The sequence below is a fragment of the Ochotona curzoniae genome, unplaced genomic scaffold, assembly GCF_017591425.1.
Source record: "Ochotona curzoniae isolate NIBS_2020 unplaced genomic scaffold, NIBS_Ocur_1.0 contig_4516, whole genome shotgun sequence".
NCBI lineage: Eukaryota > Metazoa > Chordata > Mammalia > Lagomorpha > Ochotonidae > Ochotona > Ochotona curzoniae.
Genome location: NW_024466313.1, coordinates 1,601,784 through 1,620,613, shown reverse-complemented (window position 1 = coordinate 1,620,613; position 18,830 = coordinate 1,601,784). Strand labels below are relative to the sequence as shown.

The following is an 18,830-nucleotide window of genomic DNA, read 5'->3' as shown; positions in this document are numbered from 1 at the left end:
TATCTGCTTTCATCTCCCAAAAAGCCATCACTGGAACAAAAAAAGGGGGCAGGGGGAGCATGCCCAACACACTCACCGGTCTGTTTGTCGCATGTCAGCTTCCATTCAGGACAGAGGCTTCATTTTATTTCTTTTTCTTCTGAGAGATGACAGCACTAATGTAGCAAAAGAGAGAAGAAATGGAATTACACATGCCTGCCTTGTACCTGCTTTAAAATGGTGCCTAACTAGGAACCTCTGGGGAAGCTTCCTGTGGCTCCCACTGAGATGGCTGTGGATGGTAGTAACATGACAGAAACGCAGGACACCAAGAACAGGAAGTGACCGTGGACTGAAAGAATGGAGAATCTGGGAGATTCTCCTGCAAGGTTAAGAAAATCAGACTTTAATCATACAGGCTTCAACTATAAATATGAAAAAAGTACTGAGAAGTGTTCAAAAATGATTCGGAGTACTCATGCTGCTAGATTTAAACAAACTAGCTGTGTAGCACAAGGGAACATAACAGCCCAGAAACGTGGGCACACACTAGAATGAAGTGCTGACTTTTAGAAAGACACGACATTCAACTGCTAACCAAATAGCACGGACACAACGCAACACATATGTAGCAAAAAAGGTGAGCCTCCATCCTGATTTCGTGTGTTATATGATCCTTAATTTCATGTAAATTATAGACTCATGTGTAAAATGGGAAACACTAAAGTCTCTAAACTGAAAAAAAAAGTTTTTTTCAGGATTTAAGGGAAAGCAAAGATTTCTTAGAACATGGAAAGAACTGAATTTCAAAGACAAAGACACCATTAAAAAAATGAGAAGATGTCCACAGACTGGGCAAAAAGATTTTATGTACACGTATATGCACAAATAAATAGCATATGTGACACGTATCTGACATAGTTCACAAATAAATACATACACTTAGTAAAACAGCTCATAATTGTGTCCAACCATTAGAAGCTGGTTGTTTATTTGTCTCCACATGCCTAAATTACATCTACAAACCAATGACAAAAGGAAAACAGACTCATATAAAAATGAGCCCAAAATTCAACCAGACACTACTCATAAAGAAACAAACCTGCAGTTATTTTTGTCAAAATGGCATAGCTGGTATCAAACCACATAGAATTACGAGCCAATTCTGATTTTAGCAACTGGCTTCCAAATTCCTCTTCAAAGTTGTCAAATTCAAGAAATACAAAGGAGACCAAAGAATATCACAGAGGCAAAGAAACTAAAATGGCTAAGGAAATGTAAGACGTGATGCTGATTTCTTTGAGGTGTGGTCAGTGGCATTCTTGGTCAGTGGGAAGAATTTTGCTAGAGGAGAGCATGTTTAGGAGTGGGGCTAGTTTCCTGAATATGCACATCCTGAATTTACTAACCATCCAGTGGCCGGGATAGCAGATGCTCCTGCATGGGGGGAGGGGTGCGCAATCTCTTCTCAATATGTATTGGAAGTTCAAGAGCAGACAACATTAACTGCTGGACGTGGAAATTCAAATGGCAGCTCTTTGTAGTGAATCAGCCACCAAACGTAGCCCTACAGGAAGTGTTTTAACTTGCACACCGTGCTGGTTACAAAGGTGTTTCCACTGGATGAAACTCACGCACACCCTCAAGATCTGTACTTTCCACTATGTGGACAGCTTACCTACTTAAAAACAAAAGATAAAGGAAGAACGTTTTTCTAAACAGATTAAAAAACACTTATGCTTTCAGTGCTGAGTACAGAAATCAATACAGGCAAATTTTCAGCTAGGTGCATCCCACAGAAGCTGTGCGTTATACGAGCAAGCAGTTGCTAGTTTGAATAGGTGATTATCGGCAGAGAAGAGTGCAGGCTGTGTCCGCACAGTGTGAAAGGCCCGGTCAGATGAGCTGGAGGGATAACAGGAGCTGGAGAAAGGAGGCAGGAGCCCCACCATGTGTAGAGTTCCAGCTGAGCACAGGGGCGTCAAGGTTTGGAGCTGATGCAGAACACGTCCGTTAGGGCACGGGGAGCTCTTCGTGGTCTCCTGTCTCCATGAACTTGCGGGACATCCTCAGAGTCCTGTGTTGCTCCTTTCACAATTCTATATTTTCCGGGTTTCAACCATGGAGAAATAAGTATCTATCTAACAAAAATGTAAGTTAAAATTCTTTAATCATTAGCTCCATTAGAACACAAGTCCTTTGATACAGCATAAAACAATAGTTTAAAAAATGAAGCAAAAAAAAAAAAAATGCCAGGCACCAACAAAGTTTATTACCAGGCTTAGAAATGCCATGTGGTCATGTTATGTCAAAATGACCCACTCACCTTGGAAAACTCATCCTGAGGCCGATTTGTACATCTGAGTGGTGGCCTTTGGATAACCCATCCTAGCTTTGTTTGCCATAGCTTTTCTTTATTACATTTACTTTTCTAAATGGAAAGATATGTTTTGAAAAGAAGGTATGTGATTATAATGATTATAATGAAATAAAAGGAGTATATGTGTATATAGAAAAGTAACAGAAAGGACCAATTTGAACTTTGCTAAACTCATTGGGAAGTTCTCTACAATTAAGACCCCAATTTACCTGAGACAGGTCTGCTTCGTGTCTCATCTCTTGACACAATCAACAGTAGCATCATTGTCACTCTCGGCAGCCTCCCAGGTTGGGAAGTAATATGGTAACCAACTTAAAATTGCATCATCCTGAGGTATTCCCATGCGCTCAAGGTTTGTAGTGGAAAGATGAGCTCACCAGTGCCTCAGCAACTCCCTTCACAACGATTCCCTCACCACAGTTCCCTTGTGAGAAGTCCCTAACTCATTGGAGGTCTGTACAAAGCTAGCATGACACGGAGGGAGGTGAAGGCTTCTGTGTGGATGACTTTGGGCAGAAGAGAGCCCGCGGCCACTGCCAGTGTTTAACTCAGGCTTCTGAGTCACACTCCTGTCCTTCTGATGGAAACAGTCAAGGAATGCATGGTGATGGCTGGAAGCCTGCCAGGATGGTGCATCTTTGCTTCCATGGGATGTCTAATACTATGTCGGCCTCCTAGCCATGAAGGGAATGCACTCGGAAGTTGTTTGACTGTAAATGCCACTTGCACCTGTTCACATGTTTCCCTGCAGATGGAACTCCCAAGATTATTTCTGCCTTCAGTGAAAAAGTGGTGAGTCCAGCAGAACCTGTGTCCCTCATGTGCAACGTGAAGGGAACACCACTGCCCACGATCACGTGGACCCTGGATGACGACCCGATCCTCAAGGGCGGCAGCCACCGCATCAGCCAGATGATCACGTCCGAGGGGAATGTGGTCAGCTACCTGAACATCTCCAGCTCGCAGGTGCGGGACGGGGGTGTGTACCGCTGCACGGCCAACAACTCGGCGGGAGTCGTCCTCTACCAGGCTCGAATAAACGTAAGAGGTGCTTGTCAGATCAGCTCCTCCGAAACACACATACCTCATTGTAGCGGACAAGGGGGTGCTGCATGCCCCGGGCTGAGGCTTGGAATGCCCAGATGGACCAGCTGTTGCTTCCCAGTTCCTGCCCTCTCCTTCCGACTCGGGAATGGCGCTGACGGGGCTGGTGTCGGACATGGCACTTGGGTTTCTGTAGTCAGCTTGTTCTCCTGTATCACTCTTAGACGTGCCCTCTTAGCTTCCCTCTCCCGGTTTCCACTCTGCATGGCCCTTCCTCTCTCCTTTCCTTCTGTTTGATTCCATCCATGGTAAACCCTCCTGTCCATGGGATTTAACTTGCATTCATAGTGCAACATGGCATAACCTCCATCCTCACCATCTCTTTTAGAGGGAGAGCTAAGCAATTGCTCAATTGCTTTTTGTGTCTCCACCACAAAAGAGCATGCTTGTTCAGTGTAGACTAGTTACATTGCGTGGACCAAACTGCCTTTTCTCTTGTATTTCCAATGATGTCTTGAAAGTGGTTGATAAAGTGTCTAACACCAATTCTATTCCTTCATGAGTAATAAAAGCGTTTCTTAGCACAAGAAGCCAAATGTAGTCAAAAAATGTTTTTAAATGAAAAAGAGGTGCTTCCATGAAAATCAAAATTGATCTTTTTCAACTCAAGCAGAAGTGTCCCTGTGTCCCTACACGTGACGTACCCTTAAATTATTTTCAAGAGTTTTTTTGTGTCTCTCTAGGGCCTGCAAGCATTCGACCAATGAAAAACATCACGGCAATAGCAGGCCGGGACACCTATATTCACTGCCGAGTGATTGGCTATCCCTATTACTCCATCAAATGGTACAAGAACTCCAATCTGCTCCCTTTCAACCACCGCCAGGTGGCCTTTGAGAACAATGGAACTCTGAAACTCTCCGATGTGCAAAAGGAAGTTGACGAGGGAGAGTACACGTGCAACGTGTTGGTTCAGCCACAGCTCTCGACCAGCCAGAGCGTCCACGTGACGGTGAAAGGTAAGCTCCACTCTCCTCCGTGTTGCCCAGAGGATACGGAACCCGGGAATCTGCACCTGTCCGGCAGGAGAATCACAGAGACTGCGGAGTGCCAGTGCATTGCATGTCCTCCTCAGCTCAATCCTCAGGGCGCTTGTAGCTGAGCGTGGTGTGTGTTGCTCTTGTTAACATAAGAAAAAATATCAAATTTTGCCTTCTGTCAGATAAGCTAAAAACACATGTCTCGCTTTCCCAAACAAGTCTTAAAAGGTGAGTGATTTCAGAACCCAGCTGGGATTTTTCATAATTAATTGAATCTTTTTTAACATTAACATATCACTTAAGAATTTTCTCAAATAATCATAAACTCCTGGGTAAATCACAGCTGCAACAGCTGCATAAAACTTCATCTTGTGGTGGTGTTATTCTCTCGCCCATCGTTGGCGGAACATCTGCTTCATGCCAAAGACCACTGAGGAAGGTGGTGAGGAAGGAGCCAGACTCGTCCTTGTCGTTACTCAGCTCCCGTGCAGTCAGGAGAAACAATCAATAAACAATAAGCAGATGAGATGAGACAGATCAGGAGCACGATGCAGAGCCGCACGTGGACAGGGTATTCAGATGAGCCACAACAGGCAATCACAGGAGTCCTAGGCACTTCTCACTTTTAGAATTCATGCATCCACGTGCTGCGAGAGCAAACGTCCTGTTCTTCCTACATGTGCGTCTGTGACGTGATAAATTGGTCATTGGAAAATGATTGGTTCACTGAGTTTCACGGACCTTCCCAATAGAGACATGTGTCATTCATTCATGCTCAAAATGTCATACTCCTATCCCCAGAACGGAGACGCACACCCTACGTTCTCAAAATGTCACGTTCGTTGAGCTAATCACAAGAGTCCATGGATTGCTAAACTGTCAAGCTCATGGTGGCATATGAGTTTCCTGAAATTCTGTTTTTCACTCAAAAGCTCAAAGTTGGTCATCGACAACAAATGTTGTCGTTTGTGATCCTGGGAGCAGGAGACTCATGTCTCTATGACACGTGTAGGCAGCTGCTCCAGAAAGAGCCGGTGAACCCGCAGCTGCTCCAACACACAGACCTCCACCTAGAGAAGGCCCTGCTCTGTCAGAAGCAGCTCCAGCACGAGCTGTCTTCTTCCGATTCTGTTATGCTGAATACGGAACAGCAACGAAGACATCAGTAATGATGTCATGATGTAACAAATTGCTATGGTGGAGGAGTGCTCGAAACTGGCCATTTTGTTGTCACGACTACGATAAGTCCTAAAGACCCTAACAGTGTCTCCCACGGTGGATTTTGCACCAGTAGTGTGAATTTCTCAGCACAGTGAGAAAAAGACCATCTTAATATTACAACGAAATTGTTTCTCTTCTGGCAATCTCCCTAAAATGGTCTCGTGGCACCCCATGGGTCTGTGAACCTGCGTTTTGAAAACACCCAACAGCAGCTGGCTGTGACGTCTCAGTAGTTAGATCCTCGCCTTGAACGTGCAGTTCTGATATGGGTGCCGATTCATGTCCCAGCTCCCTGCTTGTGGCCTGGGGAAGCAGTCGAGGACAGCCCAGAACCTTGGGAGCAGGCACCCATGTGGGAGACCAGGAAGAAGCTTCTGACTCCTGGCTTCAGAGCAGCTCAGCCCTGGCTGTCGTGGCCATTTAGGGAGTGAACCAGTAGATGGAAAATCTTCCTCTCTGTCTTTCTGTCTGTCTGTAAAATCTGCATTTCCAAGGAAAAAAAAAACTTTTAAAAAAAGAGAAAATACCCAACTGGTGCTGAAAACTCGATTTGTTTTTGGTTATTTAGTTACTATGAATGATGCATCAGTTGAACTTCCTAATGCATTATCCTTTAGGCACTCTGAAGATGATTTACCTCCAGAAAAAACGAAGAAGTGTGACCATTAGACGAAAGTGTTTATATTCTTAATGCAAATTTTAGGAGACATATTTAAACGAAGCCCATTAGAGTAACTTATCTTATTCTTAAAATTTGCCAGATCAACATAAACTTCCTTTTTACAAAAGTTATGATTTGAAGTGATGAAAACCAACTTAAATGAACTATATCCACAAAGAAGGTGGATTGGTTCTTTTAACGAATAGATTCACAATTTTCAAAAGGCAATTTAATCATCAGTTTTAATTTTTTTAGGAGCTTCTTTTATGCATATCTAATACAATAAAGACTTTTCAGGTTGTCTACAAAGAGTTCCCACAATAAAGAATGGGGATATGTTTTCATGGGTATCTCATGATGGTTGTTAGTGGGAGGTGCCTGGAAATGAGCCCAAGCATTGCTGGAATTGGGGGTTTGTGGATCTCAAGGGGTGATCAGGAAATGCTGCCTTGGGAAATTGAGATGTGGGCTGAAACAAAGAGGATGCAGGTAGCAGGTATGTATCTGTGAGAATGTGCCGATCAGGGTTGCAGATGTAGAAGCTGGTATGGATGGAGCCCAGAGACAATGGGGACGCTAGCAGGAGAGGAGGCAGGAGGAACAGGATCCAGGAGCTATCACGATTGGAGATACTCCTGTAAGTGTGACAAGGAAGTCACATAATCTGACTTCGACATTTTAGGGCAAGATAGATAGGGAGAAACAGAAAGAGATCTTTCATCTGCTGGTTCACGCCTCCTCGTGGCTACCATTGCCTGAGCTGCTGCAGGCTGAAGCAAGAAGCACTGAGAAGCATGGAACTGCACCTGAGTCTCCCACCTTGGTAAAAAGGGCCCAGGTGCTTGGGCCATTGTCCACGGCTTCTACAGATGCTTTAGTAGGGAGGTGGCTGGTGAGTGGAGAGGCTGAAAGGCAAACTGGCACTCCACTATAGGGTGCTGGCATCCCAAGTGGTGGTTTACCAAGCAGACCTCAATGAAAATTACACCAAACATATAAAACCAGAGCCTTCTAGATAGGCTACCTCTTTTGCTGACCTCATGCCTTGAGTCTATCATGCGCTGATGAAGCCTTGGTTGGAAAAGCCTGACAACAGATTTCCAGAAACTGCTCAGACTTGCTCAGAATAGGCGTGGTCCCATCATTACATGTGAATTAATCGTCTGTGCACCCATCTTGGCAGGCGAGAGTACCCATCCTTTTTGTTGATCATAATTCAGAAGTCATTTTGTTCTATGAAACATTTTCTAAACTAGAATGCAATTGATGGCTCTCTATAATATGGCAGGCTAGCTCATCTTACTTTCATTTAATTTCATCTTCCCTGCATTGTCAAATATATTGAAGCTGGAAATGCCTGTCTAGAGCGTATCTGATGCGTGAGAGTGACTTCTCATGCCTGTGTGTGACCCGAGGGCATCCTTCCACTATTGTCATGCCACCCACGCCTGGAAAGGGGTCAGCAGGCACTCAGCCCCACATACCATTTATATTTTCAGTTTGAGCTGATGTCTCATTTTCAATATAGCAACAGTTACACATCATAAACAATGTTAGCGTTTTCTCAGATGTTGAAGGTTTTTCAACACTGACTTTTGACTGCTCACATCTGCTTTTTAAAATGTTTGAAGTAGAATTTATAAATAAAAAAGTCACACTTTGGTGGTCAGGACTTTGGTCATTGAGGCTTTCAAAAGGGTCATGTTGACTTTTTTCCAATTACAGGGAATCAGGAGAAGATAAGGAATCAGCTAAACCACTGGAAAGTACTGAAAACTTGACCCTTTGTGGAGCGAGGTTGAAAGGCAGTCTTGCTTGTTTTATTCATATAGATGTAGCTTCATTACTATCCTTATTAGGCTACTCAGTGGGTATTTTATTCAGGTAATTTTGACAAGCAGTTAAGAGCCTCCAAACTGGAGTTCCTTGGGAGGTAGAAGCAGACACACTTGGATCAAATGAAAACGCTGCAAGTGTGAAGCCAAACGTTCTTATCTCATTCTCATTAAGGTCTCCTTAACACTGAGTATAGTGGTGTGTGTGTGTGAGTGTGTGTGTGCCTGCAGGAATACGTGAGTGTAGAGTGTGTGGAAATGTGTGTGAGTACAGAAATGTATGTGTGTGTGTGTGTGTGTGTGCGTGTAGGAGTGTGTGAATACAGGCATGCATGAGTGTAGGAACATGTGAGTGTGGAGTGTGTGTGAGTGTGGAAATGTGTGAGTATAGAGTGTGTGTATGTGAATATAGGAGTGTGTGTAAGTGAAGTGTATTTTGTGAGTGTGTCAGTGGTATGTGCAAGTATCTATGTGTGTGCATGAGTATGTGTGAATGTGTCAGTCGTGTGTGCAAGCATTCGTGTGTGTGTGTGTGTGTGCTTAGCTGATGCTTCAACACACTGCTATTTACATCTTTATGTATATCAGTCACAGCTCTTATGCTTATTTTGTAACATATTCTTGGAAATTTTAAAATGAAATTCTCAAAGATTGATATCAACAGCATGCTAATTATTTGTAGTAGTTGAAACTTAAGCTCTGCAATAAATCTGACAGACCAGAAGTGCAATTTTTCTGCCTTTAAGTGTATAGACAGAGATGAAAGTCAAAATCTCCTCTTTCACTTTATTTCAATTTAACAAGCGATTTCACGCTTAACACATTTCAAAGCATTTTCTTTCCTATTTTTGGTGCCACATTTGAACTTCACAGTGCCTAATTGAGTGTTCTAATTGCTGGGGACCAATGCTGCCAGGAAAGTTAATTGGTTGTGAGATAAAAATGTCACCCTCTATTTATATTTATATTGAACTTTATAGTTTACAAAACACATTCCTTCGTGTCACCTTAATTAGTCCTCATAGTGACTCTGCGATGTAGATGGAACATAACCAGAGAAACAGAACAAAGGTGACTTGGAGAAAGCCGTGCAGTGATGTATTCAAGAATCAAATGCAGGTCGTCTGAGACAAACCTGAGTAAAGGAATTCATTTTGGAATGGGAAGCTGGGGAGGACAAGAGGTAAAGACAGACAGCCAGGAAGAAAGCTATTAAAAAAATGGAGAAATTGTTTAGAAAGTCAGGCAGAAGAGAAACAACAGCTAGCTGAAATCGGGAAAACAAGGAGATCAATTAGTGAAAGAAAATAAAGGGTTCTATTTGGAGAAAGAGAGCAAATCAACAAATGCATTTCCAGAAGCTCCATTAGGATGATGGAGAGGCTGAGAAGGGTGCCCTGGACGGAGGGGCTCAGTCACAGCTCGTGAAAGGCAGGATTTGGAATTCACTGGATCCAGACCAGGGAATTTTAAAGCACGGGTTTGAGGGAGAAGGTTGTATTAGTATTGGAAGAAAGTTGACCCTGAAAGAAGATATGCATCTAGGAAGGTATCCTGGCTGCAGCTAGTTGTCAACCGCTGGCTCTCCTCTGCTGTCAGGACATCTCACTGCACGGCTGTGACACAGCCGGATGGGAGAGCCTTCCACTCAAAGGGCCTGGCTTACAGCGTGGGTGGGAATGGAACCTTCTATTGATGGTCCTGGTGACTAGCAGCGTCTGACCCAGGGGAAGATGCAGCTCCTTCCCGACATGGCCTCCTTAGCTGTTCTCTCCAGGGCAGCCTCAGCTCCCACCCTGCTCCCAACTGGCATGGATCAGAAGCCAGTGTCTTTGTCTCAGGTCACTGCAGCTTGCTCTACTCTCCCTTCTGAGCTGTGCTGCACCTGGAATCACAAGTTTGTTCAGAGAAAGCACAGATGCTGGGAGTAGTGGTCGTCTTTTAGATTTGATTACTCTGCGCAATGATTAGTGCAGGATCACATTTGCTGGTGGTGTTCATGTGTACCCCTCAACTATGCAGATCTACAAACAGCTTCACGTTGATTTTTCAAACTATGTTTTGAGGAATGCATTAAGTTCCTGTTAAGAATAGCCTAAGAGGAAAGTAGCTCTCAGGGAAGACTCCCCTTTTAGGGAGTGATGGTTTCCAGTAGGAATTTCAATTCTCTTTGTGGGTTTTATACCCTATAATGATGAAAAGAAGACTCCTGAACCTAGAAGCTTCCCTGTCACAGCTTACCAGACCACCTAAGAAAGTGTTCCTGTTTAAAGAGGCTTGCAGGGCTGTTTTTCCTCACACGTCCTGTCCTGCTGGGGAAGTCAGGATATCACGGGAGCCCAGAGCCTGGTTGCAGTGCCCTCGCACAGGCGATTATAATAGAGCGATTATAATCAATCCTTCACCTATTCCAAAAAGAAAGCCAGTCCCTTCCTTGAAGGAAATGATCTGCCTAAGAATTCATGAGAAATGTCTTAAATTTATTTCCCTTAACTCAAGGTGAATAGAAGACTGTGTTAGCATCTTTTGTAATGTCTAAGAATGCATTTTTTGTGTTAAGTTGAAATTGAAATTATGGTGAAAGTTCATGTTTCACGATGCTATTTGTGCTTAGTAAACACGGGAGCCTTACAGGTGACGGGAAAATCCTTTGGCAGGGTTAGTAATAATGATCTCGTAATATTGTGTAGAAAAACATCAGCTCTCTGGTTTTCAAAAGCTTACAATAGGATCTTTTCTGTGGATTGGCACAAAATAAAAATAATTGTCCAAGCATATGAATTCAACAAAAATATGTGGTCTATGTATATATTTGGCATAATATTTATACTATAGTTATCTATAAATATGTATGCCTATATAGATATAAAATGCATGCATTTGTTAGAACGCGCATACATTTATGTTACTGTATTCATAGGCATACATAGCTAAGTATAATATATGCTTGTATTTATGCAGGTTATAAGAATCTATTATAAAATCTTAGGGGATAAAGAACTTGAAGTTCCTGGAGAAAACTCCATTGTGCTCTGGGATTGCACTCTACCTTTTTTGTTGTTTAAATGTGAGAGGCAAAGGGGCAGACAGAACTCCCATCTGCCGATTCACCTCCCGAATGTCCACATTGGTTGAGACTGGCTACAGTGAGGCTGAGAGCTGAGAACTCAATCCAGGCTGTGGTGGCAGGAAGCTAATCACTTGAGCCATTCCTGCTGCCTGCCCGGGTTTGCAACAGCAGGAACCTGGAGTCAGGAGCTGGATGTGGGGCTTGAACCTACGTGTTCTGGTATAGGTACTGGCAACTTAGCTGGCAGCCTAACCACTGTGTCACATGTCCACCCCACTACCCATAGTTTTTCTAGACTCTGCCCATCTGGTCTGCAGTGGGTCTCAGAGCTCAATGTTCCTACAAGCCGGTCTGATCAGTCAGTTCCACCTGCTGAGGACACAGATTGTCTCTCTCTAGTGCGAACTTCTTTCGGGTCCACTTATGCCCTCCAGCTGTCAGTTATGTATAACAGCGAGGCACTGTCTTGGCTAACCATCTCTCACATCCCCTATTTGTTGAAGTATTCTGTATACAACGGAGTCTCGCAGCTCACCTGCACTGTGAAGGGGTGTGCCTTACCTACCCTCGGAGAAACAGAGCCTTCGGGGCATGTCCTAATGTCCTGAAAAGGAGAAATTTCAATGTCCCCTCCAGTCATGCGGGTGGGATTTTGTTGTCACATGTGTTCCATGTAGAACCATAGTCTTGAACCTAAAACAAAACCCCCAAAGATTTTTGCTACACTAATCATCAGTCTACACAAGAGCCTGATTTCATTTTAACTTGGCTCTAAAGAAAATAATCATCCATCACTTTGATATCAATCCTCCATGTCTCCTAAACATGTACTAAATCTGCAAAGAGATTTATTTATTTATTTTATTGCATTTCATTTTATGACATCTTTCACAGGCTCCTGGGTTATCCCAACCCCTCCCCATACCCTCTCCCCATGGTGGATTTCTCCACCTTGTTGCAGTATTACAGTTCAAATCCAGTCATAATTCTTTCATTGCAAGCATGTACCTTGCACAGAGTCCAGCATCTTATTGTTCAGATCAATTCAACAGTTTCTTGGGGAGACCATCTCTGGTCTAAAAGCAGAGCTGGCAGAATATACTTCCGACCAATTAAAAGCCATAACATAACATCAGCAACAGTTTACAACATTATGGAGTTAATTGACATGGTATTGAGTGACCGATATATTAGAAAATGCAAGTTCTTAACCACATCCTATGACTACTTCATTGACATTTCAATTTTAGTTTATATACAACCGGCTTCTGTCTGCCTTAAAATGGCTACAGGGTACTATTCAGCATTTAATCTACTTTATGTGCACTTAATGTATTTAAGTCTGTGTTCTGGCCTTTACTTAGGTCTCCCTCTCTATCTGAACGGGACTCAGTGCCTCTGATAGTTCATTTTCTCTATCAACCTGACTGTTCATGGCAGATCCAGATTAAGGTATCAATATAGAGAGAGAGTAGAGGGAGGGTAGAAGCTCCTAGGTTTGCCTCTAGCTCCTTGACGATGCACAAATGCTACTGTGAATACCCTGTAGGTGTGCCCCCGAATAATATTACTGTTACTACAGATATAGTGATAAACTTGTTAGATCGTATCGATTCACTTAATTTCATTAGGGATCGCATTGCCACTCTCCAAAATTCCACTGCTGTTTCATGAGCCCTCCAGCCATGCATCGGAAGCCACGATAGTCTCAGAGTCTTGGTCTGGATAATCTATTTATGTGAATGAAAACACTTTTCTTGTCATCTTGTCTTTCACTGTATTTCCCATTTCCTCACCTGCTGCTTTTCTGTAACCTTTTGATTAGGATGTTGTTTGGACTCTGTGCTCTTTTTTTTTTTACATTTTATATTTTATTATTATTATTACTATTATTATCATTTTATGATACAGTTTCATAGGCTCCTGGTATTCCCTTATCCCTGCCCCAATTCCCCCACCACCACCTAGTTCCTCTATATCATTTCTAAAGTATAGTTCTTCATACACATGAACTCTGTGTTGTATGTATGTGCAATTTGTGTTGAACACATAGATGTTTGCTTTAATTTTATATCAAGAGTTATTTATCTATATTATTTCCTGTTTTCTATGTTCTCTCTCATGCCCTATTCTCTTTTGAGTTTGCTCTAGAATCAAATACTAATGAGCTAACCATTCATCCTGATCACGTGAACTGATCATCATATGTTGCCATTATTTTTCAATGAACAAGAATTTCATTGTGAGACTCTTCAATTCAGGCAACCAATGGCTTGATTTTTCTTTGAGCTAGTTGCATTGTCTAGTCTATTTGTTGCTATAGTCTTGGGAACCCTTGTTTTGTAGGCCTGTTCCAAAATGACGAAAAATTACATACCTGTAAGATTTCATTCTAAGCTTCATTTGGAAAATTAGAGCACATACTTCTGGATGCCAGCTTTTTGGAATCCTCATCAAGAAGAAACTGAGACCAGAGAGGTGGGGACTTTTCCAGGGACACATGGCAGGCCAAGGAGGCAGCAGGGCTACATGCAGTCGTAGGTTGCTTAGTGGTGGGATCCATTGGGGAAATGTGACATTTGGGTGATCTTTCCATCACTGAGCCAGCGCCACAGTGTTCTCCTTTTTTCTTTAATTTTTTTTAGGTTTATTTATTTTTATTGTAAAGGCAGATTTAGGGAGAGAAGGAAAGAAAGATCTTGCAACTGCTTTTTCACTCCCCAGATGGCTACAAGGGATAGAGCTAAGCTAATCTGAAGCCAGGATCCAGGAGCTTCTTCTGGATCTGCCACTTGGGTGCAGGGTCCCAAGGCTTTGGGCCGTCCTCAACTGCTTTCCAGGCCACAAGCAGGGAGCCGGGTGGGAAGTGGAGCAGCTAGTATGTGAATTGGTGCCTATATGCAGTCTTGGTGCTTACAAGGGGAGGATTAGCCAGTTGAGCCATCACACTGAACCCTGTCCCCCCAGAGTGTTTTTATACAAACCAGGATGGCTACCATGTGGCTAGACTATACATTATATTGTTATGGAACTACCATTGCAGATGAAGTCTGTCCTTGACCAAAATACCTTCATGTAATACATGATATTACATTTGTTTTCACAGATATATAGTAATATGAACATTATATGGGTGTTCATTGTATGCTCCTTAAGTTCATAGAAAAATGAAAACATTCAGTTTTGAGGCAAGCCTTTGGTCAGTGAGTTAAGGCACCAGTAAGTCATTGGCCTCCCATATCAGAGTACGTGGTTTAATTCCAGGCTGTGGTCTTGATTCCAGCTTCCTGCTGCTGTGTGGTAGTTCATGTGGGTTTTTCCCTACCTTTCAGACAAGAGACCAAGATTAAGATCCTAGATTCCAGCTTTGGCCTTGCCCATCCTGGCTCTATATTAGCATTATGTCTGCAAATGGGAACTTGTTCCCCATGCTACCCCCTCTCTCTCTCTCTCTGTAGATATTGCAAATAAATAATGAAAATAAAGCTTGGAAATCCATGAATAGTTATTTTGACAAAACACACATTTCCATCAACTTCTTGAAGATCCTTTTCTCTAAAGATTTACCTTTCATTGGTGTAGCTGCCATTACTTAATAATATGGTTTACTCATTTTGTCAATAATACCATTCCCCAATACATGTAGAGATAACTTACTTGATGCATAGCTTTGTTGAAATATGGCAACTACCTTTTTATGTGCCTGTCACTGCTGTGATCTAATTCCAGCACCTTTAAGAAGGCAGTCATTTTAGGTCAGTTGCAATTACTAGCCAAGCCAATCAAGTGAGATGATCTTTTGTGTCTCAAAGCTGCGGAAGATGTTCTTCAAGTAAGTAGTCCTCTTTACTAGCAATCATTATTAGCAAGCTCATTGGGAAACAGCGTGCTGAGTTTTAAGATGAATGGGACTGTACGATCCTCACAGAGATCATCCTCTCTGCGTTTGCTCCCATCCATAGAAACACAAGAGACGTCACGGCAGCCCATCTGGGTGAGACCTCCCAGATGGAGTACCACAGGTGCTGGACATCACGACGACTCAAATGGCTTTCATTCACTGGGAGAGAGGCAGGCTACCCTGGGTTAGCCAGAAAGCAGAAAGCTAACCCCTTGTGTTACCAAGCCTTCTGTAGAAACCGTCAGAAAAGTCACTTGAGTTTTAATGGATTCCAAATTTGCTCATCAGTTTAAACTGGTATAGGAACCCTACTAGACTCAAAGTGATCCAATTATTGCTCTAAAACACCTTCCTTTAAAAACTGCTTGTGCCTGAAACAAGACACGCCCATCCCTCTTCCCCTAACCCACCCAACACACACACACCCTCCAATTCTGTATATATAAAGTTTTGAGTCCAGCATTGGGCTGTCAATGTTATACAAGAACCATTTTTGCTTCCTAGTCTTTTGGAAGAAAACAGGTGTTTAGCCTCCTGGTTAAACATATGCACCTTGCACTTGGTCTCAATTCCTATCCTCGCTCCCAATCGCAGCCTCCCACTAGTGTAGACTCTGCAAAGGCAGTGGTAATGGATTAAGCAGTCTGAGTTTGGGATATAGGCAATGTTTTAGGAAATTTATATGGTGCAAGTCTAGCCAAATATGCTTCAAAACCTTTCTGCAAAATATCTGCTAAGGCAGAGTCTCCACATGGGCTCTGGAGTAGCTTATCCTAAAAATAAGCATGCTCTGATTCTAATTTTCAAGCACAATTTGAAGTACTATCTTAAGCTGGATTGCTGCGTAATCAAAGATGTGTGTGTGTGTGTGTGTTTTAATATAAGAATAACAGTTGTGAGCTAGGTTTGAATGTCTTAATAAAAGTGGATGAGAGTGTTTTCAACAAAGAAACCACATGGAAGACATATGGGGAGATAAGTGGGTGAGGTAGAGTGGGCTGCTGGGAGTGGGAGGGGGCATTTGGGGAGTGGACTGGGCGAGGTAGAGTGGGCCACTGGGAGTGTGAGGGGAGTGGACTGGGCGAGGTAGAGTGGGCCACTGGGAGTGTGAGGGGAGTGGACTGGGCGAGGTAGAGTGGGCCACTGGGAGTGGGAGGGGAGTGGACTGGGCGAGGTAGAGTGGGCCGCTGGGAGTGGGAGGGGAGTGGACTGGGCGAGGTAGAGTGGGCCACTGGGAGTGGGAGGGGAGTGGACTGGGCGAGGTAGAGTGGGCCACTGGGAGTGGGAGGGGAGTGGACTGGGCGAGGTAGAGTGGGCCGCTGGGAGTGGGAGGGGAGTGGACTGGGCGAGGTAGAGTGGGCCGCTGGGAGTGGGAGGGGAATGGACTGGGCGAGGTAGAGTGGGCTGCTGGGAGTGGGAGGGGGCATTTGGGGAGTGGACTGGGCGAGGTAGAGTGGGCCGCTGGGAGTGGGAGGGGAAATGTAGCTGCAGCAACACTCTGATCTCTCTAAGTTGATCATGGCTATCAGAGCCAGGAATGAGAGTTGGGGGTGAAGGTCAGATGAAGGAGAAAGATGATACATGGGGTTTGCAGTTTGAGATGCTTCAGGCACATTAAGACCTGGTAGGTATGAAGCTTAAGTTGTCATTAGAAATACAGATAAGGGAAAGAACAGCATATAACTGGTAGAGCCAAGGGGTAGATGGGAGGAGAATGATGGAAGAGGGAAGGAGAAAGCTGGGCCAGGCTGGACACCGAGGAACGGTGATGTCAAGTCTGAATAGAACAGAGCGAACCTGTCCACAGAAGTTGCCCATCTAGTTATTGAAGGCTCCCAATCACTTATGATTTGCTGTGTAATTCTTCAAATGAGGTATCCCTGTTTGTTTTGCCATGGGAATCTATGAACTCTCATATATTCTTTCATGGTAGTCATCTGTCTTTGAGATACCACTGCGATTCTGGCATCCCATATGAGCACTGATTCGAATCCCGCCACTCCGTTTCCAACCCAGCTCCCTGGTGGTGTATCTGAGAAAGCACCAGAAAATGACCCAAGTCCTTGGACCCCGTCATCCACACGGGTATCCAGGATGCAATTTCTGTCTTCCGTCTGTCTATGCTTTAGTCTTCATGACCATTTGAGGAATAATACAGTGGATCGAAGGTGTGTGTGTGAGTGTGTGTGTGTGTGATGTCTCCCTCTCTGTAGCTCTGCCTTTCAAATACATAAATCTTCTAAACACACTTCCATAAGCAAGCATAGAAGGTGACAACAGTTAATACACATGAGACTTTATTAGTGGCCCATTTAATTAACATAGAGATCATTTCAAATCATGTTTACCACACACATATTACAGAATTTGAGTCTAATAATGAAAATAAGAAACCTGCCCAAGGTTGCCTTGGCCATATTGGAATCTTTGTTGAGTAAAATAAGGACAATGCATTGTTATAGGGAGGCGACATGTGTTAAGAAACACCACTACAAAATGAAACAGTCCAGCCTGCTGTTAACAATCACAACATTATCTGGGAAAAGGTATGCTTTATCACCGCAGTATCTACAATAGAGGTGTTCCTATATCGGTCAGTCAAAAGTCCCTGGATGCTGACTGATGCTGTTCATTTAGAGTAAGAATTAAGAAATTTGGGCTCTATGATTTTGTCATTACGATGCCTATTTTCAAAAAGCTAAAATATAGGTGTGGTGAGGATGTGAAGAAAAACCAAGCCTTGTGCACTATTGGTGGACAAGTCAATTGGAACAGCTACTACTGAAATCAATATGGAAGTTCCTCAACAAATTAAAATAGAACAACCATGATTCAGCAATCGCTGCAGGACTATGTGTCCATGAGAAATTAAATGAACGTGTTGCATTTATTTCTACACTCCATTTATTGCAGTATAATGCGCAGTATCCAAGTTATGGGAATATTGACAGCGTCTATGACATACGATGGACCAACAAAGTTTCTTTTTACTTGTAAACAGTTCAAGTCCCTGCAATTTCAGAAATTAGGGAAAATACAGGAGATTTGGCCAAGCTGTTTTCTTTCTGTCTGTGGGCGGTAGTGTTGGTGGAGAATGTTTCTGTGTAATTTGGACTGTGGCCAGAGCCCAGCAATCCCTGCAGACAAGAGAGGAAGATGTGCATTGAGTGTGCTTTATGCTGGCCATGTCACAGGAAGCTCTCTGCCAGCTCTGCTAGGAGCTGTGTGCCACTGTCACCGTCTTGCACAGACAGAAGTGGATATACGAACACAAAGAAATTCAGCCAAGATGACACCACCACTTACCCAAATTTGACCAGCTCATGAGTTTTCCACATGGCCCACTCCTTTTTTGAGAAGAATGTGACCACTGCACAGCTTCTGAGGATGAAACGTGCTTTTGCCTGGTTTCTCCGCGTTGTGAAGGGTTTGCAATGAGCACGCATCTGTATTGACAGTAGGCCAAGTTCAATGGTTCTAGCCTGTCACTGTGAGGAAGGAAACACAGAATCCTAATGATGAGTGATGTCTAGTGGGTGTGTACACTTCCTACAGCATGGCTGTATCAAAATCAGACACATCTCAAGTGTGGAATTTTGGATCCAGTAGATGTCTGGGATTTTACTGTCAACAAGATGGAGAGGATTTGCTTTATGTAGGGAATATAAGGGACCCGATAATCAGTGTGTCTCTGTTCCA

The 18,830-nt window shown here is 43.4% G+C and overlaps 1 protein-coding gene across 1 annotated transcript in view; it reads left to right on the top strand.

Annotated features, from left to right (window-relative positions):
- DSCAM (DS cell adhesion molecule) overlaps positions 1 to 18,830 on the top strand; it is a 600,899-nt gene that overhangs the window by 368,230 nt on the left and 213,839 nt on the right. The window contains exons 7-8 of the mRNA XM_040986640.1: positions 3,111 to 3,407; positions 4,147 to 4,422. Of these exons, the coding sequence (XP_040842574.1) occupies positions 3,111 to 3,407; positions 4,147 to 4,422 (573 nt within the window). The remainder of the gene's footprint in view (positions 1 to 3,110; positions 3,408 to 4,146; positions 4,423 to 18,830) is intronic.